Source organism: Myotis nattereri, assembly GCF_964212035.1.
Source record: "Myotis nattereri genome assembly, chromosome: 8".
Lineage (NCBI taxonomy): Eukaryota > Metazoa > Chordata > Mammalia > Chiroptera > Vespertilionidae > Myotis > Myotis nattereri.
Window position 1 is genome coordinate 32,855,219 of NC_138083.1, and position 27,272 is coordinate 32,882,490.

At 52.6% G+C, this 27,272-nt stretch overlaps 1 protein-coding gene across 1 annotated transcript; it reads left to right on the forward strand.

The window, feature by feature from the left end:
• Positions 1–17,394: 17,394 nt before the first annotated feature.
• SLC52A3 (solute carrier family 52 member 3) lies at positions 17,395–25,929 on the forward strand (the record flags this gene model as incomplete). The annotated part of the gene is made up of 4 exons (XM_081097812.1): positions 17,395–19,378; positions 22,560–23,062; positions 25,150–25,273; positions 25,717–25,929. Exons 1-4 carry the CDS (start codon positions 18,812–18,814, stop codon positions 25,927–25,929), a joined length of 1,407 nt encoding a protein of 468 aa, XP_080953938.1. The 5' UTR covers positions 17,395–18,811.
• Positions 25,930–27,272: the final 1,343 nt, after the last annotated feature.

A 27,272-nucleotide genomic window follows, 5' to 3' on the forward strand; every position in this document is an offset into this window, starting at 1 on the left:
AAACGTAAGACCTGAAACCATTCAACTCCCAGAAGAAAGCAAGCTCCTGACATAGCTCCTGGCGATGATGCTTTACATATGACACCAAAGCAAGGCAGCAACCGCAAAAATCAGCACGTGGGCCTACATCCAACCAAAGGCTCTGCGCAGCCAAAGAAACAAACGAGAAAATAAAAGGCCGCCTAAGGAATGGGATGAAATATCTGTAAAACATATATCTGATAAGGGATTGATATCCGAAATACAGAAAAAAAGTATACAACTCAATAGCAAAAAGAAAACAACCCTAGAATAGACATTTCTCTAAAAAAGATATACCAATGGCCAACAGATAGATGTAGAAACGGAATGAGGGGGTGAAAATTCATGCTATCTACAACTCACATTAAAATACCTCAGAAAGAGGTCGGCGAAGTAAACGGGGGAAAATGCTGTTAAATCTGGGGGTTGGATATCGATGTCATAATGTTATCCTCTATTTTTCTGTGCATCTAAAATTACCCAATTCCATGTAAACCCGTCGATTTAAAGAAAAGGCATTAAGAAGCCATCACTATGGAGGATCCTGGGAAAGGCCAATATTGTGAGCATGAAACCAGCATGGAGGAAGACGGGCGGGGCAGGGAGGGCTTTCTGGGCTGGGAAAAGCTGCCCTTCCTGTCTGAGGCCCCTCCCCTGGGACCCCTTCTCCTTCTCTGCACCTGGCCTCTGAGCGGCTCTGCGACCGTGCCCCTCACCGCCCTGCTTCCTCGGCAGCTCAGCTCTCGGGTCTGGGCCCCGGCAGGAGACAGCCTCACTGCCCCTCTGAGGGCCTGGCCACTCTACTCTGCCAGTGTCTGGAGTGGGAGGGGCAGAAGGACGCAGCCCCTTCACCTCAGCCCGTTCCTGGCCTGGGCCTGGGCCTGGGCATCTGTCCTCTCACTGTCTACCTCACTGGACACGTAGGGAAACTGAGCCCCAGGCCTGACGGAGGCCCCCTGTTTCCAGGGCCGACGCTCTTCCTAAGAACCAAGGACACACAGTCCCGCAGAAGGAAGAGGCGAAGAGAAGGCCCAGGGCACCGAAAGGGTCAGAAGCAGGCCTCTGGCCCCCAGGAGTCAGGGTCTTCGGCAGAGGGTAGGGGACAGGAGCCCAGAAGTCTGAGATCTCTGAAGCGAGGGAATCAAGACACATAAGTGAACTATACATAACACACCATCAGGGGCACATTAAGGAAAGAAAGCTGAGGGGCACGAGGAGGCAGGGAGTGATAGCAAAGAGGCTAATTTAATAAGGGGTCACCCCTGGGGATGAGATTGAGCAAAGAGCTGAATAAGGAGCAGGCAGAGCCATGGGGCTACGGGGTTGGGGGAGGGGCTTTAGGCAGAGGGAATGGCTAGTGCAAAGGCCCTGAGGCAGGAAGTGAGGTTGCCGCCCAGAGAGCAGCAAGGGGGGCAGTGTGACTGGAGCCGAGAGTGAGGGGTGGAGGGAGGGGGGCATGGTCAGGTGGAATGGGGTTCCGGTGAGGAGGAACTGAGCAGGGCCGGAGGGTTCTAAGCAGAAGCAGAAGAGGCTCTAGCTTATGTGACAACAGCTTTCCTTCGGCTGAGAATGAGGTGAAGGGGAGAAAGGGCGGTAGTAGAATGGCCAGTGAAGAAGCTACTGCAAGAGTCCGGGCAAGACAGGAAGGAGGCTGGGTAGGGTGGTGGCAGTGAAGGGGTACCGAGGTACCCAATTCTGGACCTGCCCAGGGATCAGATGGGGGGGGGCGGGTTGGGAGGGGAGATAACGCTATGTAAGACACCATGCTCCTTGCTGCATCCCCAGGGCACAGGACAGAGTTTATCCCAATCAATAGTTACAGAAAGCAAAAGAGCAAATAAAGGAAGGAAAAAAGAATCCCAGTCTCAGGTTCTCCCTTCAGACCAGACTGGCTTTTTTTCTTTTTCAGCCCTGTCAGACGGCGACCTCTGGTGGCTCATTATTGAATCTGCGAACCCCCACGTTGAGAGCCATAAGGAATGAAGAACGGACCCTAGAAGATCCGAGCTGGATAAAATCAGAGACCACATTCCACCCCTTAACCACTTGACAGATGATGATACTGATGCTGGAAGCTCATCCACTGCCTTCCTATATTCCCAGGAAGCATCGTGGGCCTGCATACATCCCAGGTCTAGGCACACCCCAAATACCCATGTTAGCCCATAACATCTCTTAGGTGGATGGGAAACCTTGAAACCCTGTGGGTTAGAATCTCCACTGTCCTCCACTCCTGGGATCCTGCTCCAGAGCATTCAGCAAGAACCCATTTCCCACACACACACCTGGCACCTGCCCCCGTCCCAGCTCAGTTCCTCCAGTCCCAGTAAAGGGCGTGCTCCCCCATTGGCTCCCCGTTCAAATGGCACCATGATCCCTCCTACCTTCAATTCTCTGTGTTCCTGGAGCTGTCATTGTTCTTTACACAGGACAGAACCAAGGAGATGAAAGGAGGTTCCAGGTGTGTTCTGAGCAGAGCACAGGGGACTATCACCTCCCTTGAGCTGTATGTAAGGCCTCTGTTGATGCAACACAAGATGACATTTGATGTTTCTTTTATTTATTTGTCTTCATGTTTCTTTTTTTAAAATATATTTCTTTCTTTATTTCAGAGAGGAAGGAAGAGGGAGAGAGAGATAGAAACATCAATGATGAGAGAGAATCATTGACTGGCTGCCTCCTGCACACTCCTGACTGGGGATCGAGCCCCCAAGCCAGGCATGTGCCCTTGGCCAGAATCGAACCTGGGACCCTTCTGTCAGCAGGCCGATGCTCTATCCACTGAGCAAAACTGGCTAGGGCAGGGGTGGGCAAACTTTTTGACTCGAGGGCCACAATGGGTTCTTAAACTGGAACGCAGGGCCAGAACAAAAGCATGGATGGAGTGTTTGTGTGAACTAATATAAATTCAAAGTAAACATCATTACATAAAAGGGTACAGTCTTTTCTTTTTTTAGTTTTATTCATTTCAAACAGGCCGGATCCGGCCCGCGGGCCGTAGTTTGCCCACGGCTGGGCTAGGGCTTCATGTTTCTTTTTTAAAGTAATTTTTAAAGCTAAAGTCCTCTTTGATCACTCCCTATCCCCCTTCCCATTTCCGGACCCCCTGAACAGAGGGCAACCACTGTTGTCAATTTGAAATTTATCCTGGAAGAATTTTTCCTTTGGATGTATATGTGGACACACACACACACACACACACACACACACATACCCCTAAAGAATATGTAGCATTTACTTACTAGGATTATTTTTCTATACAAGTAGAATCATACTGTACATATTTATCGCATGAATTTTTTCTCCTCTCTGTTCTGGACTCTTGAGTTTAATTCATGGATATGAGATGGGACTCACTTTGATGGGGAGCTGCATCGTGCTGCAAGCCCTTATGAAAAGTGAACTAGCCCCTAACTGTCTGGAGGCCCCTCGGAAGCCCCTCGAACCCTCTGCTCCCGCGTCTCCTTTCCCCCCCGCTCTCCTTCCTCCCACCTACCACTCTTCCCTCACCTTGGCATTTAGGTTCCACACAACCAACCCTCTTGTGTGAAGATCCTCAGCCACCAGATGCCCTTGAAAAGGTTCATCCCCGGAGTTTGGGGCTCCCTGCGCCGCCTGGTGGTTTCTCTAAGTAACTGCGGTAGCACCTCCAGCCCCTATCCATTCATCCGTCAATTCATTCGGGAACACACCTGTCTTAAACCTACCTGTGCCTGCCCTGGGGCGTGGCCACAGATGAGCTCATCTCCAGAAACTCTCCTGGTGGAATGTGAGTGCACTCATGACCTGACAGAAGAACCTACCTGTTTGAGAGCGCTCGGGGAAGCGCTTTGTGGGAAGCTCAGGTCCTGGTGCAGAGCCTTTGGAGGGCAACTGGGTGGTCCCTCTCAGTATGTTGTAGTTCGCTGCTGGGGCTTGAGTCTCTAGTACTCTGCCACGTGGGGGGAAAAACAGATGCCAGCGTGTTTGTTGCAACATTGTTCTTTTTTTTAATTTTAAAATATATTTTTATTGATTTCAGAGAGGAAGGGAGAGGGAGAAAGAGATAGAAACATCAATGACGAGCGAGAATCATCGATAGGCTGCATCCTGCATGCCCCCCCCCGCCCCCCTCAAACTGGGGATCGAGCCCGCAACCCGGGCATGTGCCCTGACCTGGAATCAAACCATGACCTCCTGGTTTATAGGTCGATGCTCAACCCCTGAGCCACGCCCGGCACAACATTGTTCTTGATGGCAAATTTGATGCACCCAGCAAGGAGGCCAGCTGAATTCATTAGGCTGCATTAGGATAATGGAACATGTTTAAGTCCAACCCTTCCCAGGCTGGGTCTCTGTCCCCCTCGGAGTGTCTCTACTGGCTTCGACCTGCCCACTCCAGGTCTCCTCGCCCTCCTCTTTCTTTCTTTTTTTATTTTTAAATATGTTTTTATTGATTTCAGAGAGGAAGGGAGAGGGAGAGAGAGATAGAAACATCAGTGATGAGAGGGAATCACTGAATGGCAAGCAGTTCTGGCCGTAAGCTGCAAAGGCTACACTCAAGGACGACAAGTGATAAAGTGGTCCAGGCTTATTGGTCCCAGCTGAGAACGGGCGGAAATGTGAGGCCTGGGCCTTTTTCTTGACTTGATAAGCAACAGAGGAGTCTTTGTAAGTTGAGAATAAAGATACAATTTTAAATTGAAATAACACAAGCGGCACCTGTGAGATTGCCGGAGTGAGGCCCTATCAGCAGGGAGTGGGTCGCCCCTAAGGGAGAACTTCCTGTTGGAGGGGGGGCGCATCTCTGGGAGGAGGGACTGGGGCCCGGAGCGCCTCGCTGCTGGTGGAGGCCAAGCCTTTCGGGCTCCCTGGCAGCAAATTCCTGTGCGCCTGTGACCCAACGCGTTTGCCACCAATACCTCCTGAGCCTTCGCCGGCTGAGAGAGGGGTCCCGGGCCTGCTCACCTCTCATCCCAAGCATTCATCTGGGAGAAGGATCGCTTGGTAAGTAAATGCATGTCTCGGAGAACGATGCAAACAGTGAGCCAGAATTATTGGTAGAAATCACCAATGAGCATTGAATCTGGGTAAGGTCAGCCCTTTATCGCTCCTGTCCCTGTGATAATCAGGACTTGCCGCCCAGCTGGGCTGCTAGGGAGATCCCAGGCACACAGTAGGCTCTTGGAGGCCCCACTTTGGGGGCAGGGACAGGTTACTAAGCAAGCCGCCTCCCGCCCTTCCAGGCAGAGCCGCCAGAGAACTGTTACTAAGAGCCTGGCACTTAGTCAGTGCTCATTGAATGTTGTTTTCGATGTAACATGAACACCTTGGTCGTGGGTTTGAATCCTGACCACCTACTGGCTTTAGCACCTTGAGCAAGTCGCTTAACCGCTGAGTCAGTTTCCCCATCTGTAAAGTGGCACCCACTTGCTGCCTAGGATGACGGACAGGTTTAATCAGACAGGAACTATTACAGATGGTCCAAGTAATATTTGTCACTGCGCATAGAGACCAGCTCTGCCAGGGCTCTTGACTCCTTTGCGCTTCTGTTTCCTCATCTATAAAATGGGGACACTTACAGAATCTCCCCAAAAGGTGGTGGTGAAGATTAAGTGCATATCAAGCCGGGCCTGGCGCAGTCGGCTCAGCACACGCTGGCTGCCAGGACTTCTGCCCTATGCGGAGGGCGCTATGATTACCCCCACTTTCCAAGAGACCGGCTTAAGCACCCGGAGTTTCTGCTCCCTGGAGCCAGGTTCCTATAGCAAAGAAAATCCAGTAGCCGTGGGGTGGGGCCAGAGCCAGCGACCTGGGCAGGTCCTTTGCCTTCTGGAGATCAGCCCTCGGGACATGGGAATGTCAGCAAGCACTGGGTAAGGTCAGCCCTTTATCGCTCCTGTCCCTGTGATCATCGGGACTCGCCGCCCAGCTGAGCTGCTAGGGAGATCCCAGGCACACAGTAGGCTCTTGGAGGCCTTGGGAGCCCCGGCCACTCCCCTCCCCCCCCCCCACTCTGGGGGCGGGGACAGGTTAATACTAAGCAAGCTGCCTCCCGCCCTCCCAGGCAGAGCTGCCTGAGAAGGAGAACTAGACCTGCAGGGAGACGGGCAGAGCTGGGCAGCTCAGGACTGTGAGGGCACAGCTGCAGGTACCAGGGGCCGGTCGCTGGTAGGGGGGACCTGGCACAGAGTGGAGGAGGGGCCCTCGTCTGGGGACAGAGGTGGCTCATGGCCTTTCCCCTAGTTTCAGCCTGCCTGGTGGGAGGGGAAGGAGGGAAGGAGGGAGAAGGGCCTCCTTCTGTGCTGACCAAACCCTGGGCCCCCATGACCTCTGCCCCGCTGCAGCTCACGGGACCTCTAGACGCTGGCTCCTGCAGGCTGGGCCCGGAGCCTCACCAGCCCGGCACCAGGACTGGGGGTTGGGAGCTGGGATAGGCACTGAGGGGAGGGGAACCCGGCCAAGGCCAGGCCTGTGGGAGGCCCGAAGCCCTTCCAGGCCCTGGGAGGGAGGACAGGGAGGATGGGACTCACAGTCCCAGCTGGCAGCCTGGGCTCTGTTATCTCCTTGCTTCCTCCCTGACGCCCAAGCCCAACGAGCCTGGGCATCCTCAGAGCCTTTGGTGAAACTTTAGCCCAGAGAGGGTGAGCAGCTGGCCTGAGGACACACAGCAGTAGGCACAGGCCTGGATGACTGGCGACGGGGTTGGGGGCTGGACAGGATGTGGGCAAGTTTCCCCACGTCTGTGAGAGGGGAACAGAGTTGGCTGAGGCCCTGGGGAACTCGGGGGTGAGGAGAGAAAGAGAAGGCCTCTTGATACAAGCAGATGTGAGCTGTGAGCAGCTGGGCGGCTGCACCAGGCCAGGCCTCCACACACCCAGCGGCTCTTCTGCCTCCATCTCCTCCTCACTCCGGCGCCTCTTTTTGCCCAGCCTTTCTGTCCATTTCTGCTTCTACTTTTGGTTCTTCCTCTCTCTGTGTCTCAGCCTCTCTCTTTCTCCATCTCTCCCTCTAGGTTTGTGGTTTTGATGCTCTCAATCTCCCTGTTCTGTTGACTCAAAGTCACCCTGCTCCTGCCCAGACAACCTCCCCTCCACCCTTATCGTAGGTGGGTGTGGGCGGGGGGGGGGGGGGGGGGGGGGGCTCAGCAGGCCCTGAGGGGAGGGGCAGGTCCTGCGAGGGGGAGGGGCCTGCCGGACCAACTTCTCCAGCAGCTTGACACCCGAGACAACATTGACTCAGACCCTTGTCCAGACCTTGTCAGACCCTGGCACTGCCCGGGGCCGCCCTGGCCAACTCGGCTCACATGGCGAAGGCAGGCTCGGTTGGTGGCCAGGCATTGGCGGTCCAGATGGCCACCTGGACACTGGGGGAGAGGGCAGGGCTCTGCTCTCCTGGAGATGACACTCCATGTGGGAGGACCATCACTCATCAGACAGGCACAGATACACTCTGGCAGCAGCTGATGCACCTTCACACTGTGAAGCAGTGGTTCTCACCCTTCCCAATGACGCGGCCCTTTAATACAGTTCCTCATGTTGTGGTGACCCCCAATTTCATTGTTACAAATTGAACATAATTAAAGCATAGTGATTAATCACAAAAACAATATGTAATTATATATGTATTTTCCGATGGTCTTAGGTGACCCCTGTGAAAGAGTTGTTCGACCCCCAAAGGGGTTGCGACCCATAGGTTGAGAACCGCTGCTGTGAAGGAACAAAGCAGACAGCAGGAAAGAATCCAGGAGAGGAGACTGCTAGGGCTCTAATAGTCAAGGTCAGACGGGACCCTTCCAGCTGGTGGGGGAGGCGATGTCCAGGCACACCCTGAGGGTGCCCTGGCCCTCGGGCAGGAACTCCTCCCACGCCCTTCCTCCCTTGGGCTTTTGATGCAGGAGTGCAAAGAAGACCTCCTGCCCGGGGCTCTCCTGGCTTCTCTGTTCGCCAAGAGAGTGTCTTTTAGGGGAGTGCCTTTGAGTGTCTCATTCAAAGCACAGCCTTAGGTTTCTGGTCTCCCACCATATTGGGCAGAAGGTTCTCCAGGGCCTGCCGCCTTTCCGGCCCACGTGCTGCGGAGGCTGGGGTTAGTGAAAAAGGATCCTGGTCAGCTTGGTCCCTGCAGCCTTCATCATGCCCTCACCCCAGGCTGGCTAAGAGGGCTGAGTCCACAGTCAGACCTGCCTGGGCTCAAATCTCAGCTCCCCAATGACCGGCTGTGTGACCTCGGGTAAATCACTTGCCCTCTCTGTGCCTCAGTTTCGTCATCTATAACATGGAGATGATCACAATGCCTGCCTTAGAATTGCTGCGAGGATTTGATGGATAATGTGTATAAAGTGCTTAGCACAGGGCCTGGCAAAATAAGTAGCCAATAAAGCTATTGTTGTAGTTGCTATTATTGTTATTGTTACTATATTATCTTTTTTAATATATTTTTATTGCTTACAGAGAGGAAGGAAGAGGGAGAGATAGAAACATCAATGATGAGAGAGAATCATTGATCAACTGCCTCCTGCAGGCCCCCTGCTGGGGATTTCGCCTGCAACCCGGGCATGTGCCCTTGACTGGAATCGAATCTGGGGCCCTTCAGCCCACATGCTGATGCTCTATTCACTGAGCCAAACTGGCTAGGGCTATCTTATCTTATTTTTTTACCTGAATTACTACACCAGCTTCCTAACAGGTTAATAGGTTTCACTTCTGCTTCCACCCTGGCCCCACATTCTGTTAAAAACTAAATTAGAGCCCAGCTGGTGTGGCTCGGTGGTTGAATATCACCTATGAACCAGGAGGTATTGGTTTGATTCCCGGTCAGGGCACATGCCCAGGTTTTGGGTTCAATCCCCAGTGTGGGGTGTGCAGGAGGCAGCTGATCAATGATTCTCATCATTGATGTTTCTATCTCTCTCTCCCTCTCCCTTCCTCTCTGAAAAAAAAAAAAATATATATATATATATATACACACACACTAGAGGCCCGGTGCACAAAAATTTGTGCACTGGGGGGAGGGGGGTCCCTCAGCCCGGCCTGCGCCCATTCACAGTACAAGACCCCTTGGGGGATGTCCACCTGTCAACTTAGGCCCACTCCCTGGGGGATCAGGCCTAAGCTTGCAGTCAGACATCCTTCTGGCAGCCAGGGAGCCCTCGGGGGATGTCCAACTAAAGGCTTAGGCCCCCAAGGGATCAGGTCTAAACCATTAGTTGGACATTCTTAGTGCTGCCACAGAGGTGGGAGAGGCTCCTGCCACCACCACTGCACTGGCCAGCCATGAGCCAGCTTCTGGCTGAGTGGCACTCCCCATATGGAAGTGCACTGACCACCAGGGGGCAGCTCCTGCATTGAGCGCCTGCCCCCTGGTGGCCAGTGTGCATCATAGCAACCGGTCATTCTGCCATTCAGTCAATGTGCATATTAGCCTTTTATTATTATTATATAGAATGTCCCTATTTCCCCCCTTTTGCCCCCTCTACCCAGCTCTTGCCCCCCACTTCTCTCTGGCCATCACCATACTGTTGTCTGTGTCCATGGGTTGTGCATATATTTTCTTTGGCTAATCCCTTCTTTAAATTCACTTCTTTAAATTCTTATTTTCAGATAAGTGCTTATAACTGCACTATTATATATTTTCTATTATATCATTTAGAATTAAGATATCTTTTCATTGAACCCTGGTAAATTTTAGCACAATTTAATAAATTATGCTAGAAGCAATTAGGAGATTTTTCATGTAATGCATACACATTTCAATTAATATTTTATTAATTTTTAATTTTTTAATATTTTAATTTGAAATAATCTCATACATCTAAAAAAAACTATAAAATACTACAGCATATTATATGTACCCTTCACCCAATTTCTTAGGTGTTAATAATTTAAACATAACCATTATACAACTAACAAAATTTGGAATATATTTTTCTTATAATCTCTTTAATATTACTTAATCCATTTACTTTGTTTTTGTTAGTCTTCACCCAAGGATATTTTTCCATTGATTTTAGAGAGAGTGAAGGGAAAGCGAGAGACACATTGATTGGTTGCCTCCTGCACATGCTTTGATAGGGACTGGGGATCAAGCCAGCAACTGAGGTACATGCCCTTGACTGGAATCGAACCTGGGACCCTTCAGTCCATGGGCTAATGCTCTATCCACTGAGAAAAACAGGCTGCAGCTTAATTCATTTACTTTTAATCTATAGGTGTCTTTATATTTAAAGTGGGTTTTGTTTTTGATTCACCCTCATAATCTGTCTTTTAATTGGTGCATTTATGCCACTGACTTTCAGAGTGCTTACTGATAGAGTTACTCCCATATCAGGCGGCTTCTGGGGTGGGCCTGTCTTGCCGCCCGGGACCGGATCAGGTCCTGGGCAGCAAGGCAGGCTGGCTTCTGGGTCTTCTGGGGCCGGCCTGCCCTGGATGGCAGCAAGCTGGCGGCTTGCGCTGTCCCGCCCTGCCCGCAGTATGCAAAGGAGTAGTGAAGGTATGGTCAATTACCATGTCTGGCTATTATTAGAGAGGATATATATTTTAAACCTCTCTGGTCCCACCTCTGCCTAGCAATGAGGATTCTGGCTCAGAGAAAACACCCACACTCTTGCCCGCAATGCCTGGAGTGACCAGCCCCTCTCCGCTCACACTGCTGCAGCTCCCGGCTCTTCTTCCAACACCACGATCTGTTTCCAGGACCTGGCAGGCACGGCCCCACCGCAGGCCTTGGCTCTTGCTGTTCCCTCCCCTTGGACTCTTTCCCCTCACAGGGCTCACTCCCACCTGTCCTTCATGTTCCCCCGGACCACTCCATCTGGGATCGCAGCCAGCCTCCTGTCCGCCTGCCCCTCCCAGCTTCCGCCTCCTCCACGGCCCTTATCGGTGGCTGACTTGCTGGATATTTCTGTTGATTTGCTTAGTGCCTGCTTCTCAGGCTTCCCTGAGAGCAGCGATTGTTGTCTAGCTCACAGCAAGTCCCCGACAAATACCGGTTAAGTGAATGAACAAGAGCTGGAAGGTCACTATATCTAAGAAATAGAAAACAGAGATAGTCATTCAATATTCTCTGAGTATGTGTCATGCTGGGGGGCTCCTTAGTTCTCTGAAAGCGACCAGGCCTCTTGCATGCAGTTCCCTCGCCCGCTGTCGTCGACGTCGCCCGTCTCCTTGTCACTGCTGGCTGTGTCCTTCCGTGCAAAGCACGTGGCACTTGGTGTGGCTGGCCGAGCGTGGGCCAGGCAGGGGAGCCACGGAGGAGATGGGTCATGCTGGGCCCACCAATGTCCTGTTTTCCAGATAAGGAAACGGAGACTCAAAGAGCCAGATCACACAGCTGTGCGAGGGCCGAGATCAGAACCCAGAGAACTCGGCTCTGGAGAGCGTGGGGATTTAGGCTTTCAGTACAAGGGACCCATTGCCCATAAGTGAAACCCAGGGTCCTGACCTTCCTGCCTGCCCCCATCGTCCCATCAAGCCCACTCCCTTCTCCAGCCGTATTGGCCCAGGCTCATTACTGCCCCAGGCCCTTTGCAAAATCTGTTATCTACATGATGTTCTCTGGGTATTTTTATTACAGTCCTGTGCCACTTTACAGGGGCATTCTGAGAAGGGTCCTTAGGCGATGTTGTTGTTACACAAACCTAGAGGGTATATATAACCTGCACACCCAGGCTACAAGCCTGTTCAGTGTGTTACTGTCTAAAACCTCACTAAATTAATTCACGTACAAGAGAAGATGATGCAACCAAGAGATGAGGGAAACGAGACATATGAGTTTGAGGCTGCTGCCGACGTAACATGGCGTACTGCCTTACAGAAAGCTTTTGTGCTAATAAGGAGAAAGAGCACACTCCAAAGTAATACAAAGCATAGTATAGTAAATGCATAAGCCCGCAACAGTCGTTGGTGATCATGGTCAAGTACTACGCGCTGTACACACTTGTGTGAGCCGTACTCTCACTGGGCCGGGCGCGCACCAGCTTCGTTTACGCCAGCGTCGCCACAGACACATGAGGAGCGTGTTGCACTGTGATGTCACGAGGCGGCAGGAATTTTCAGCTCCTTAGAATCCCATGGGACCACCGTATTCTTTTTTTAATTTTAAAAAAAAATTTTTGATCCATCTGCACTGGATTTCTTTTGGAGGGTGTGGGGTCAAGTAAGAAAGAAACCCAGCTTTATCTGCTTTTCCCGAATGGCAATGGCGACTCCATAGCAAGTCCTGCTTTCTGCAGGTGGTTCTATGCAGGAAAACTACATGTTCGTAAATGTGTAACCAGCCTCCTTGCTGAGCTCTCTCATTAGTTTAATAGTTTCTCGGATGATAAAGGTAATCGGCTCCTGGGCATTCACCTCCGTCTTTAATTGTTTACTTATTCCTACTGATCAGGCGTAGCATTTATCGCCTCTACATCCAGCACCTTCTGCTGTCAGGGCTGGGACAGACCTTTGCCCCAAGTTTACTCCTGATCTTTTGGGGCCTCTGTGAGATGTCTCTCGATCACTGATTTTGTTTGATTTTGGTTTTTTATCAAATCCTAGTTGGGGCAGGACCTGAGTGTCTTAGTTGGGGCATTAGCAGTAAAGGAGATAAGTACACTCGTTAAATTTTGGTTACTGTAAGTGGTCAATATACAACCTTGGGTATACCTCTCTGTACACTTAGGCAGTGTTTTGCTGTATATAAAATAAGAGTGTCAAACAAAACAGAAGCTTATTGACAGCTTAAACAACATTAAATAAGCAAAATAATTCAGTGGCAGGCAGAGCAGGGTGGTGTGGCAGCTCCCGGCCACGGAGTCCAGGGGAGGTCTAGTCTCCATCCAGCCCCACACCGTCCCCCGTGGGGCAGCGTGGCTGCTGGCGTGCTGGCATCACATCCGAGTTCTAGACAGCAGGATAGCGGAAGAGAATGGCACACTCCCTTACCTCTAAGGAGAGTTCTCAAGTCCCTTACCACCACACAGTCCGGGCTTGACCACATGGCCATGCCTAGCGACCAGGGAGGCTGGGAAATGTAATCCTTTAGCTCCGTGGCTGTTTGCCCAACCAAAATCCTGGTCTCAGGAACAACTAAGGAAGAAGGAAAGAATGGCCAATGAGCATCTGGCAGCCTCCCCCTTGGACTGTCACACATGCTCTGCCTGTCTCTTCCTGCCATCGTGTTTCACGGCGGTCGTCAGAACTCTGCCCGAGTTGGCACAGGGCAGCTTTTTTCCTATGGGGCTCTGCCTGCTTTACACGCGAGTCCGGTCTCAGGCAGGGAGGGCAGCCGTGGCCTGCTTCTGGGTCTCGGACAGCACAGTGGGGAGCTGAGATGCGGCACCAGAGCTCCTGGCTTTGAGAGCTGGTTTGGAGGTTCCAGAAGGGGGGCGCAGCTACTCGTATGTCCAGGACCAAAGAGTGGCCCTCTCCTCGATCAGGGAAGGTTGTCCTCTTCGCCCGAGACCCTGCAGCTTCCGGGGGGGATGCACATGGACCGGTGAGGGGGGATGGGGACACCCGCCTCACCAGCCAGGTCAGCTGAGTCAGCCTTGGAGATCCATGGGGTGACAGGTGTCGCAGCCAGATTGCCCTCACACCCCAGAGCTCTTGGTCTTTGAAAGAGATCCTCTCCCTCCTCCTCTCCACCGATCCTCCAGGAAGACCTGCCCCCACTTTGCAGCCATTGGGTTACCTGGCCAAGGTAGGGTGAGACACCCTCCCCCTCCCCCCACAAACACACACACACCTACCCAGCACACCTCCACCTCAGACTTAGTGGTTGCACTTGAGTTCTGCTGCCCATACACCTCTTCCTCATACCTTTCTCTGGGGAAATCCCCTGTGGCTTTTCTGCTTTCATCTCTCAGAGCTCTGGACACAACGCAGGTGCTTAGTCATCCCTAATGGACTGGTAAAGGGGAAGTGATGACAAAGTCTTGCCACCAGGAATTACTTGTGTTGTACCCAAAGGTGTGTTCAGGGCAGTTGCCTGTTTTCAAATGCAATTCATGTATTTGCTGAAATATGAAAAACCAGTAATCAGGCCGAAACCAGTTTGGCTCAATGGATAGAGTGTCGGCCTGGGGACTGAAAGGTCCCAGGTTCGATTCCGGTCGGGGGCATGTACCTGGGTTGCGGGCACATCCCCAGTGGGAAATGTGCAGGAGGCAGCTGATCGATGTTTCTCTCTCATCGATGTTTCTAACTCTCTCTCTCTCCCTTCCTCTCTGTAAGAAATCAATAAAATATATTTTTTTTAAAAAACCAGTAATCAGAACAGTGAACGTTTCACGGAGCACTTACTCTGTGTCAGGCACTATCCTAACACTTCGCAAGTTCATGTCGTTACAGTCCTGCTGTTGGTCCTGGGAGCTCCCCATTTTGCAGAAGAGGCGTCAGGCACGGGAGGCTGGCCTTCGCTCAGCGTGGAAGGGTTGAAGCTGGGGCTTGAACCTAGGCGTCTGGCTCCAAATTTTACTGCAAGAGAGAGCAGTAAGGGGGCTGGAGGCAGGGCCTGGAGTCTGGGACTGAGAGAGAGGCCCACGACTGGATTCCAGCCCCCAGTTTGCCCCCAGCTCGTGAGGGGTCCTGGGGGCTCAGAAATAAGGGGTCCCAGGGCCAATGGGGCCAAGTGGGGCCCAGGCAAGTACCCTAAGTGAAAGAGGGCCAAGAGTGGTGGTTGCCAGTGGGCATGTAGGCCTGGTGTGGTCTTCCAGAATATTCTCAACAAACCAGACATCTTGTATCCCCCCATGGCAAGCTCTAGTCTTTATTTCCAATCTGTTGCAAACTCCTGAATTTTTACTTTTACAGTAAAAATGAATTACTAGAGCAGGGGTCCTCAAACTTTTTCAACAGGGGGCCAGTTCATTGTCCCTCAGACTGTTGGAGGCCTGGACTATAGTTTAAAAAAAAAACTATGAACAAATTCCTATGCACACTGCACATATCTTATTTTGAAGTAAAAAAACAAAACGGGAACAAATACAATATTTGTATTTGCATGTGGCCCGCGGGCCGTAGTTTGAGGACCCCTGTACTAGAGAAATGAACATTTTAAAACTGAAGACATAAAATACACCTCACCCCCACCCCAGTTTTTATTGTGAGATTTGACATAACATTCCAGGGACCCAGAAATCTTGAGTTTCGTATGCCACTTCCCAACTTGCTAAGTGTTTATAGCAGACAAGAAACCAAAAGAACACGTCTGCTGTCTGGCTATGGCCAAAGGGTGACCAATTTACAAATCCTGAGCTAGGTCATCTGCAAAGCTCTTCTGCCTTCAGAGCCAGATCCCCAAGCAGCTCTCTGCCCTCAGTCTCCCCAGAAATGTGCCTGGATGTGCCCACACCAGAAACCCTGACACAAAGGGCACCTGGGGCCCAGTGCTGGGCATCCTGGGGACGGGGCCCTGCGGGAAGCTCCAGGCTCAGCACAGCACAGGCAAAGGGGAGCAGCTGGGCAGGCGGCCATTGCCTGGAGCTGCTCTTCTCCGTGGGCCCCTTTGGTGCCCCAGAGCCAGGCTGTCCTGGGCGGTTAGGCCAGCTTCACAGGTGAGAGACAGAGCTTATTGAGTGGCTTAGCTAAGGCCCGGACAGGAGGGGATTGAAAGCAGGTCAGACTGCATTCTGCTGCAGCGCTTCCCAGGGCGGAGGAGAGGCGAGCCAGAGGGCGGACTGGGTCTCCTCCCAGGAGGAAGGAGGAAGGAGGAAGGGAGAGGGGGACCTGAGAGAATTCTGGGTGTGGAAACCTTGCTGTGGTGTCAAGACTTTCCCGAGTGAGGCAAGCCCCGAGAGACCCTCCCGCACCCTGGCCCGGGGCTCAGTTGGTTGGGCGTTGTCCAGGGCAACAAAAGGTTTCAGGTTCGATTCCGATTCCGGGTCAGGGCACATACCTAGTTGCCAGTCCATCCCCAGTCGGGGAGCCTATGGGAGGCAGCCGATCTCTGCCTCTCACAGCTCTCTCTCTCTCTCTCTCTCTCTCTCTCTCTCTCTCTCTCTCTTTTTCTCTCTCTCTCTGTCAGTGAAAATATAACCTCAGGTGAGGATTAAAAAGAGAGAGAGAGAGAGAGAGAGAGAGAGAGAGACTCTGCACATTCTAGAAGAATAGAGACCAGGAGTTAAAGACTGACAGTGTGAACTGCAGAGAACCAAAGGATCAGGGGTCACCACAGGGTCATGTGGGGCGGGGACCAAGTGCTGCAGGGGACTGGCTCCAAATCCACCTCATCTCCCGTCTCAGGAGAACCCCTCCGTCCCTGCAGACCCACCCTGCGTCCCATCTGTAAAAGGATGGATGGACTTCGGCATGTCTCTCCTCCAGGATGGTGCATGTACCGCTGGCGATTGCATGTGGCTCCTCATGGGGAATTATTTTCCCTTTTAAATTTGAATACTCATGTGTCCATTTTCATGTGAATTAGAAAACAATGACGATGTCCCCAAACCTGGCATTTCACCATAAGGAGAGCAGCTGACCCTCAGCCAGTGCTTACTGTGGGCAGGCACAGTCCGAGACAACAGCAACTCACTAACATACTAGGATCCCGTGGATGCTGTCATCGTCCTCTGTTTACAGAGGAGGAAGATGAGGTCCTGAGAGGCGGTCACATGCCCAAAGGCACCTTAGTGCGTGGCAGACCTGGGTTCAGGCCCAGGCAGCTGGTTCCAGGGTCTCGCTTCTGGCCTCTCCTCTATTTTTGCTTATACTGAGGGGAGATCAAGGAGAAGAAGGGCACAGGAGGTGTGACACAGCTCACTGGGAAGGTGGTAAGCAGGTGACAGAATGGTCCTCCCAAGGGTCAGAGTCAGGCGGTCTCTGAGGGCCTGTCCAGCTAGGGGGTTCTGTAATGTCACGAGAAAATGCCAGGCTGGAATTCTACGTTAAGTAAGCTTCTTTGTAATAGTATGTCTACATGTTTAGTTGTTTACATAGTCAACACTATATAAAAAGGTCTACACATCTTTCTTTCTAATTCTCACCTGAGAATATGTTTATTGATTTGAGAGAGAGGAAGGGAGAGAGAAACATCGATGTGAGAGAGAAACCCACCCTTTGCCTCCCTCACGCACCCCGACCAGGGATAGAACCCACAACTGGCGATTGTGCCCTGACTGGCAATCAAACCCGAAACCTTTTGATGTACAGGGCTATGTTCCGAGTAACCGAGCCACCCGGCCAGGGCTGGAAATCTGTTTGTATTGGCGCCACCAACACCCCAGTAGTTCCTGTGTGTTCTGCTTTGTGCAAATACAAGCAAAGAGAACATACCTTCTTCCGTGTTTCCTGAATCCAAAAGGCAGCAGCACACTGTCTACCTGCCTTGATTTTGTTCCCTTATCAGCATAACCTTGAAAACTGTCCCTGTCGGCCAGGGAGGGCTCCCACATTCCTCATTCCTTTTGCCGTGTGGAGCATTCCAACTCAGACATTCCTTTTTGTAGCCCCTCCCTTACTGATAGGCACCTGGGTCATCCTATCTAATAATAAACAAACAGGGTAATTGACTGTACCTTCGCTATGCTTCCCATTGGCTAATCAGCGAGATATGCAAATTAACTGTCAACAAAGATGGTGGTTAATTGCATACGTAGGCGCAAAGCGGCAGAGCCAAGACTGAAGGCGGCTTTGGCCGGAGCAGCGCAGGCTTGAAGGCGGCTCCAGCCGGAACAGCGAAGACTGAAGGCCTCTAGTTTTCTATATTTTGCTATTACCAGCAAGGCCACAGGAAATAGAAACCTCAGGCAGGCATGGTTTCGTCCGGGGCAGGTAACCTTTGGGACAATCTCCTGGCGAGAATGGCACCTTGGAGTCATTGTTAATTGACATTTCCCATGAATGAAGGTGATCATCTTTTCCCATGTTTAAGACTTACTTGTACTTTTCCTCTGAACTTTTTCTGTCCTTTACCCACCTCACTATAGCGTCTTTCCGTTCTTACTTTTCTAAAAACTCTTTAAGTATTAGGAAGAGGAGCCTTTCATCTGTGATTTACATTGCAAATACTCCCCCCAGGGTGTCATCAGTCTTCTGATCTTGCTGTTGCATTTTTTGCAGGGAGTACTTTGTTGTTGTTTTAATCCTCACCTGAGGGTATGTTTTTACTGACTGTAGAGCGAGAAAGAGCTCCCTGACCAGGGATTGAACCTGCAACCTAAACACGTGCCCTGGTAAGGAACCTAACCGCAACCTTTTGGTGGATGGTGGATGGGATGACGCTCCAGCCAACTGAGCAACCTGGCCATGGCTTTTGTTGGTTTTTTTCTTGTTTGCTTTTCTGTTTTGATATTTACCCAGTTGAATGTATCAAGCTTTTCTTTGGTGATCTCTGGCTTTACAAGTCATGGTTAAAAAGTCTTTCCTACTGGAAGGTTCGTTATAAAGGAATTTGTTCATGTTTCCTGCTTAGAAAAAACAGCAACAAGCCCACTGTTCATGAAGGGAATGATATGAGAAAACTATAGGCCTAAAGCCCAGGCTTTTGCTATCAGGGGTGGGGAACCTTTTTTCTGCCAAGGGCCCTTTGGATATTTATAACATCATTCTACAAAATTATCAACTTAAAAATGTGCCTGCTAACCTTCTCTCCTTTCATACAACACAAAATGTGCCTGCTATATTTGGTCAAACATTTAATTAACTCACCCCTAATGCCTTGTCAGGGCCAGACCACATGATTTCTCGGGCCTTATGCAGCCTGTGGGCGGGACATTCCCCACCCCTGACCTAGATAGTGAACCTGACATCTCACCTGGTCTTTTGCTCTGTAGGCCCTGCTGCAGGCTGATCTGGGAGGTGGCAGCCTCTGAGCCAGGACAGATATCGCCATGGCCCTCCTGATACACCTGCTTGTCTGCACCTTCGGGATGGGCTCCTGGGTGGCCATCAACGGGATCTGGGTGGAGCTGCCCCTGCTGGTGACGGAGCTGCCGGAAGGCTGGTACCTGCCCTCCTACCTCACGGTGACCATCCAGCTGGCCAACGTCGGGCCCCTCCTCTTCACCCTGCTCCACCACTTCCGGCCTGGCTGCGTGTCCGAGGTGCCCGTCATCTTCGCCGTGCTGGGTGTGGGCACCATTGCCTGCACCCTCTTCGCCTTCCTCTGGAATGTCACCTCCTGGGTGCAGGGCAGCCTCCGCAGCATCACCTTCATGGTCCTCACCTTCTTCCTGGCCCTGGTGGACTGCACCTCCTCCGTCACCTTCCTGCCCTTCATGAGCCAGCTGTCCACCCACTACCTCACCACCTACTTTGTGGGTGAAGGACTCAGCGGCCTCCTGCCTGCCCTGGTGGCTCTTGCCCAGGGCTCGGGACTCACTACCTGCGTCAACGTCACCGAGACCCCTTATAACACCTCAAGCCCTAGCATCGTGAGGAAGACCGGCATCCCACAGGTACCGACCCCACCCAGAGCCGGCGCAGCCCTCAGCGCTTTCTCATGGCAAGGCCATGAGAAGGGCTCGGGTTTCCGAAGTGTAGGGGAGGCCCCTTGCCCTTGACCTGGCTACACCTTAGCTTACCTGGGAGAGCTACTGAAACACACTACTGGGGCCTCCGCAGCCAGACCAATTAAATGAGACGCTGAGCATGGGGACAATTGTTTTCTGAGTTAAACACCCATTGGTAGGGAGCCATATAGAACCACGAGGCTGTCTTGGGTTTTCCATGGCCCCGGCTATTTAATTTACAAGCATTGTTTAACCACACAATTACCCTAGAAGTTTGTTCATTGTTTATCTCACAATACTTCCCACGCCATTTAACATAGAAGCAGACCTCCAAGGTGCTCCAGTGAACCTCCGGAACACTGCAGGTGTATTCCGACACAGGCTAAGATTTTAACCCTTAAAACCGCAATTTCTAATGAGAACTAAGAAGTAAGCAATTAGCATTCTTTAGCTTAAATTTATGAAGATATTTTACTCTAGAAACACATTCCGTAGACATCAAATTCAATTATTAACATAAATTTATTTTTGTAAACCCAGGTAAAATATAGGGTGCCCCCCAAAAATGTATGCACACACTTTGAATAATTCTGAAGTCAGTGTATTCATTTTCAAAATTGAGCTGTCAGCTATTAAAGTGTGTACATTTTGGGGGGATACCCTGTATAAATATTTAAAATCAATAACTAAAAAAAAAATGTTCTACTCAAACCAACAGACTTTAACTAACTTTGATTAACTAAGAATTAATCTTAGATCATGAGAACTTGAGAAGCATTTGATTTAGTTTCCATATTTCTGAGAATTTTAGAATACCCGATTCTTAAGCGCTTGCCTTTAATGTTAGCAATATCATCCAGAGGTAGAAAATTATTTCACATTTACAACATACAGAGATAGGCACACTAGTTTATAAAAGAACAGTTGGATCCCATTCTTTTCGGAGACATTTACAGTTTATATCTGCGGTTGATGAGACATGTCCCAAATGGCCTTCCCCCTTGTAGAACGAGGACGGCCATTTTAACCTCAGAGAACTGGGTTGACGCCTAATCAACATCACAGGTGGATCCATTTAGCTAAATCCTCGTTCCGAAGCTTCGAGAGACCAATTAGATGTGTTTCCCATTCATTCTGCCTCGTTTACAGCCAGCTTTTCCTCATTGGGTGCCCCAGCGTTTAATGTCAGTCCCGAAGGCTCCTCACCTCGGCCACCTCAGCACCAGTGGGAGGCTGGCTGTCATGGGCTTGTTGGCCGTGGAGGGGTGGTTGCCCACGCTAATTTTAGTTTTTTCTTTGAGATCCATAGAGTCTGAACAGACTTTTGAGAAAAAAACAGCCTTTAGGTACACGTGTTCAGACGAGCCAAATGTAGTGAATATCCCTATAGGACCGTGATGGCGAACCTAGGACACGCGTGTCAGAGGTGACACACGAACTCATTTTTTTGGTTGATTTTTCTTTGTTAAATTGCATTTAAATATATAAAATAAATATCAAAAATATAAATCTTTTTTTTACTATGGTTGCAAATATCAAAAAATTTCTATGTGACATGGCACCAGAGTTAAGTTAGGGTTTTTCAAAATGCTGACACGCCGAGCTCAAAAGATTCGCCATCACTGCTATAAGATATCCCTACATCCCTGTAGGAAATTTTCTTCCGGCCACCCCACAAGATTCTCAGTCACCTAGGAATACCTGAGCAAGGGCCCACAAGGGCCTACCAGGCACCACCAGGACCGCGCCACTCCAAGGCCCAGACCCTCTCTCGGTGGGAACCCATTCTAAGGCCTCCTGCCCTCCTCCTGGGGCTCCCACCAGCTTCCCCCGAAACCGGCTGCCCTTCCACACAGAGCGGCCCCTGGTGCCCCTCTCTACCCCTGCGGATTCGGGGTCTGCACCAGCTATTGTCACCCCATTGGCTATTCAGGTTGGGGATGCAAGCATCCTTCCTCTTTTTATCCTTTCTCTTTTTGAACCAAAGAGAGTTCAGGGTCTCATTTAACCAGCCAAGATTTTGTTCAGACTCTCGGTAAGCAATCCAGTTAAAAAGCCAAAATTAGAAGTAGCAACAACCTTTCTTTGCTCTTTCCCTGGGTTACCTCAACCTTTATCCACCTGGAGGATTTTCTAAGAATAGCTCTTTTTTTAATATATATATTTTTATTGATTTCAGAGAGGAAGGGAGAGGGAGAGAGAGATAGAAACATCAATGATGTGAGAGAATCATTGATTGGTTGCTTCCTGCATGTCCTCCACTGGGGATCGAGCCCACAACCCGGGCATGTGCCCTTGACCAGACTTGAACCCAGGACCCTTCAGTCAGCAGGCCAACACTCTATCCACTGAGCCAAACCAGCTAGGGCTGGTAGCTCTTTTTAAAAAAATATATATATATATTTTTTTTTTACTGGTTTCAGAGAGCAAGAGAGAGGGAGAGAGAGATAGAAACATCAGTGATGTGAGAGAATCATTGAACAGTTGCTTCCTGCCTGCCCCACTATGGGAATGGAGCCCACAACCCAGGCATGTGCCCTGACCTGGAATCGAACTATGACCTCCTGGTTCGCAGGTCAATGCTCAACCACTGAGCCACACTGGCCAGGCAGGTAGTTCTTGAAAGAGATCTCTCTGGCCACACCAGGCCACATCACCACAGAGTGAGTCGGGGGGTGGGGGGCTGCTCTCCCACTGGCTGGTCCCCAGCCCGCCCTCCTCTGAACATATATGTAGTTGCCAGCCTTGGAGGGCTGTAGAGTAGGAAGAGGCAGAGCTGAGTCAGAAAGAGCCAAGTGGACTGGTTTTGCCACATACCCCCGCTACCCTCAGGTAAGACGAATCTGTTCTGACACCTCTGTGCCTTGTAAAGCCGGGGTAATGGTCCCCAGGGCACAGGGCTGTTAGGAGGTGCACACCAGCTGTTGCCTGCGAGGTGTGGTGCCCAGCAAGCAGTCGGTCAATATGAGCATTGATTATCATGACTTCCGTTGTTATGTGTATATTATTCATCGCATACTAGTGAATAATAATGCATCAAATGTGTTGTGCATTATCATTACTAATGACGTCCCCTGTGTCCCGGCGTCACCCAGGGGTCCGGTAACCCTTGCTTTGTCTTCCCCAGGGAGATGACAGCACTCCTGTGCCTGGCCTCACGGGGACGGCGCCCACCACGGTCCACCTGGAAAGCCGCTCCCTCCCTGCCCACTTCTCGCCCTTGGTCTTCTTCCTGCTGCTCTCCTTCATGATGACCTGCTCCCTCCTTGCCTTCTTCCTCCTCCAGCGCCACCCCAGGCGCTGTAAGAGCTCCACAGAAGACCTCCTCACCTCCCAGGTGACCCTCTACTCTATCCGGCCACTGAAGGAGGACCTGGGCCCCTCGGCCCCGGCGGACAGCAGCGTGAGCCAGGAGCCCGCGGAGGAGAAAGCGGCCTCCCGCTACCCGGCCCACCTGCTCTTCATCTACGGGCTGGTGGCCTTTGTGAACGCGCTCACCAACGGCGTGCTGCCCTCCGTGCAGACGTACTCCTGCCTGTCCTACGGGCCTGTAGCCTACCACCTGTCCGCCACCCTCAGCTCCATGGCCAACCCTCTGGCCTGCTTCCTCTCCATGTTCCTGCCGAACAGGTCTGCCGCCTGCTGGCCCCGGGAGCTCTGGCTGGGGACGCACTTCATTTCAAAAACCAGAATTCCAGGCCCCACCGGCAGCTAGAGTGGTTAATAGTGTAGTGGTTAATAATATGGCTTCTGGAGCCAGATGGCCTGGGTTCAAATTCCAGCTCTGCCCCTAATTAGCTGTGTGATATTGGACAAGTCACTCCACCCCTCTGTGCCTCAGGGATTCTTATCTGAAAAATGGGGATAATAATTGTTCTACCTCCGAGGTGGCCGGGAGCAGGAGATGAGCTGATTTTGTAAAGCTCGGAGCTTGGCAGGTCCAGTGTGTCCGCCTTCACTGCCATTGGCCCCTGAGAAGCAGGGGCCAGGCAGGAAGTGAGGTTCCATTGACGAATGGGACCCCTGAGGCTCAGAGAAAGGCGGGCCTGCTTACCTGCTAGGATTTCAGCCCTGCCCTCCTGCCTCCAGCCCTTCTCACCCCCACCTGCCCCCCTGCCTCCCTCAGCCCTTCTCACCCACACCTGCCACACCCACCGCCCCAGCCCCTCTCACCCCCACCTGCCTCACTCACCTCCCCAGCCCTGCCCACCCCCACCTGCCACACCCACCTCCCCAGCCCTGCCCACCCCCACCTGCCTCACCCACCTCCCCAGCCCTGCCCACCCCCACCTGCCACACCCACCTCCCCAGCCCTGCCCACCCCCACCTGCCACACCCACCTCCCCAGCCCTGCCCACCCCCACCTGCCACACCCACCACCCCAGCCCCTCTCACCCCCACCTGCCTCACCCACCTCCCCAGCCCTGCCTACCCCCACCTGCCTCACCCACCTCCCCAGCCCTGCCCACCCCCACCTGCCTCACCCACCTCCCCAGCCCTGCCCACCCCCACCTGCCACACCCACCTCCCCACCCCCACCTGCCACACCCACCTCCCCAGCCCTGCCTACCCCCACCTGCCACACCCACCTCCCCAGCCCTGCCTACCCCCACCTGCCACACCCACCTCCCCAGCCCTGCCTACCCCCACCTGCCTCACCCACCTCCCCAGCCCTTCTCACCACCACCTGCCTCACCCACCTCCCCAGCCCTGCCCACCCCCACCTGCCACACCCACCTCCCCAGCCCTTCTCACCCCCACCTGCCACACCCACCTCCCCAGCCCTTCTCACCACCACCTGCCACAGGAGAGAGAATGCGTACAGGAGAGTTAAGACAGAAAATGTCATTTTGCCAGAAAGCTGAATTGTCTTCCTTGGGGCTTAAAAACTGATGGAGGCTGGAGATTTCTGGGGAAGCAGGACCAGAGTGTGGAACCTGAGACGCCCAGAATGTTAGCAATACAGAATCTGAGAGTCAAGGAATCCAAGAATCCTGGAGCCGAAAGAGTCCTCAGAGGCAGGGGCAGACCCTCGCTCTCACCGCACGGGGCAGCCTTGGTGGTCTGAACAGGGAGCCCAGGGGCAAGACCGCCCATGAAGGAAGGACGGGGCCCTCAGTGTCAGACCTGGCCTCGGAATGGAAGGCATCCAAGCTGGTCCGGGCCCCCAGACCCTGCAAGCCTCCGTTAGAGACGGTGGCTGAGGCCAGAAGAGAGGGATTCCCGAGGTCAGACCCCACGCCTGCAGTGCCGGTGCCCTGGCCAGAGCCGCCCCCTCTCCAGCCAGCTTCCTGCCTAAGGCTGGGGTGCTGCGGGCGGAAGTGGCAGCAGGTGAAGTATTAGGGAGTGCCCGTGGCCAGGGCCAGACACGCCCGCTCTGCGCCCACAGGTCCCCCAAGGCTCGTTTCCCGGGTGAGGACACCGAGGCTCAGGGACCAGCCTTCCAGCCTAGATGGTGGGACCGGGATTAGAACCAGGTCCGTGTGGCGCCAGAGTCATCCTGCCTCTCCTGCTGGGGTGCGGGGCCTGCCACGAACGCTCAGGGTGACTTGCCCCTCAGGGGCTCACTGCCCCACGGGAGCCTGGTGGCCTGGAAGTTCCAGCCTCTAACCCTGGAGATGCTGACCATTCCATGTGGCTCCAGGGGGGGGGGGGGGGCGGGGAGGGGCAGAGGTCAGGCTTTTCACAACGTCACTCACCTCCCCGCTCTGCCCTAGGTCTCTGCTCTTCCTGGGGGTCCTCGCCGTACTTGGGACCGGCTTCGGGGCCTACAACATGGCGATGGCGGTGATGAGCCCCTGCCCCCTCATGCAGGGCCACTGGAGTGGAGAAGTCGCCATCGTAAGTATCTGCTCCCACAGGTGCCCTCACCCAGCCGGGCCTGGGAGGCACGGGGTATAGCCCTTTCTACTGAGCAGAGTCTCTGGTCGCTATCTCGGGAAGCCCCAGGGGGTGGGGGTGGGGGTGGGGGTGGGGGTGGGGAGGGGTTGCTTCTCATTTGGGAGAGGAGACTTGGGAAGCCGAGGTGGGCGGCCCAAGGTAATGGCTCAGCCTCTCCTAGGAAAGCCACACTCTCCCACCTCGCCTTTGTCAGCAGTGGCTTTCTCCCACAGGCCCTTGACTTGAGCGTGAGGGAGGGAAAACCACCGGGCTCCCCTTTGCCCTTGGGGAGGGGTCAGATCATGGGGTTCCCTTAGTCCTATTAGGTCATCCTACACCTTTGGCCCCTAGGGGTCGCCCCAAAGCCCCCTGCACTCTGCATCTCTCCCACCCTGTCCCTGCAGGTGGCCTCGTGGGTGCTTTTCATTGGCTGCCTGAGCTACGTCAAGGTGATGCTGGGCGTGATCCTGCGCGACCGTAGCCGCAGCGCCCTCTTGTGGTGTGGGGCGGCGGTGCAGCTGGGCTCGCTGCTCGGAGCTCTGCTCATGTTCCCGCTGGTCAACGTGTGGCGGATCTTCTCCTCGGCGGACTTCTGCAGCCTGCAGTGCTCCGCCTAGGGCCTAGGCCAACGGAAAACTGGGGCCCAGGGAGACAAGGCAAGGGCCAAGGTCACTGGGGAAGTGTTGGGGTGAGGGGGTGGTCTCTGAGGCGGAGCCTGAGGACCTGAACCATCAACACAAACCCCCCTCCTTAAGGTGGCTGATTCCACAGGCCTCCCAGGGAGCCTGGAAATGCAGAGCACAGCCCGCCCCAGCTCTGGGTCAGGTGCTTGCAATTCCACTCTCTCAGGGCCTCCTGCCCTCACGCTTGGGAGGGAACTGACTTGGGGCACCCAGCTGGAGGCGGGCTCTGTCTGACCAGCTGTGCGACCTTGGGGAGTCACCTGATTTTTTTGTGCCTATGTTTCCTCATCCATAAAACGGGGATTGTAATACATAGCACCTACTTCATACAGCTGACAGAGGGCTGAAAGGGAGACACCCGTGTGTGGCAAAACCGCCTGGGCCACTTCCTGATCTGACGCCCAACAGTAATGAGAAGAGTGACCTACAGTGGCCAGGGCTTGAGAGGTGACCCCTGCCCCATGTCCCTTCCCCACTGTCCTCAGAGGAGCTTCTGGAAGACACGGCTAATGGGGGAATCTCGGGGAAGGGGTCCCTGTTCCCAGTATGGAGGGACACTGTACCCCACTCACCCCTTCCCATCATCCCTCCTGACCCATGACCTCCTGAGGCAGAGAGAGGTGATGGGGGAGGGGCGACACCAAGTGCCCACCCCCAGCTCAGCAAGGCTGACCACTGGACCCCGAGGACCCCGGGAAGCAGGTCTGCCATCTGGGGGGGGGGGGGGTGTTAGTTACCTGACTGTTGTTTTACCTGATTGTTGTTGTTTTTTATTTTACTTTTTTTGTGTTTTTTAAAATAAAGGCATTCCCTGCTTTTACACTAAGGCCAGCCTTCCAGGAAAAAGCCCACCATGAACCCTGAAAATGTATCAATATAATTCGCGTTCAGTTGACTTCAAGGTCAAGACTGAGCTCAGAAACGAACAGAATCAAATGCTTAGAGAATGTCTGCATCTGGGATTTCTTTCCTTCGTGGTTTGTTTCGTTGGCTTGCTACCACCCCTTCCTTTTATTTTTAATAGATAGTATAGTCACATGTTTCGAAAATCAGAAAATATACAATGGTGCTCAGCAAAAAAATCCATCCGTCTTCTCTCCCCCATCCGCCCAGTTCCTCTTAACACACACGAGCACTTTTTCTTCGTCCCTTCATTACTCTTCCAGAGCTCATGCCAATGTAAGGAAACACAGAGTCTTTACAGAAAAAAATATGAACTGCTTTGAAGCTTGCACTTTGACTCAGCAGGGACAGCGAAGAGCATTTTTTGTTCTTTG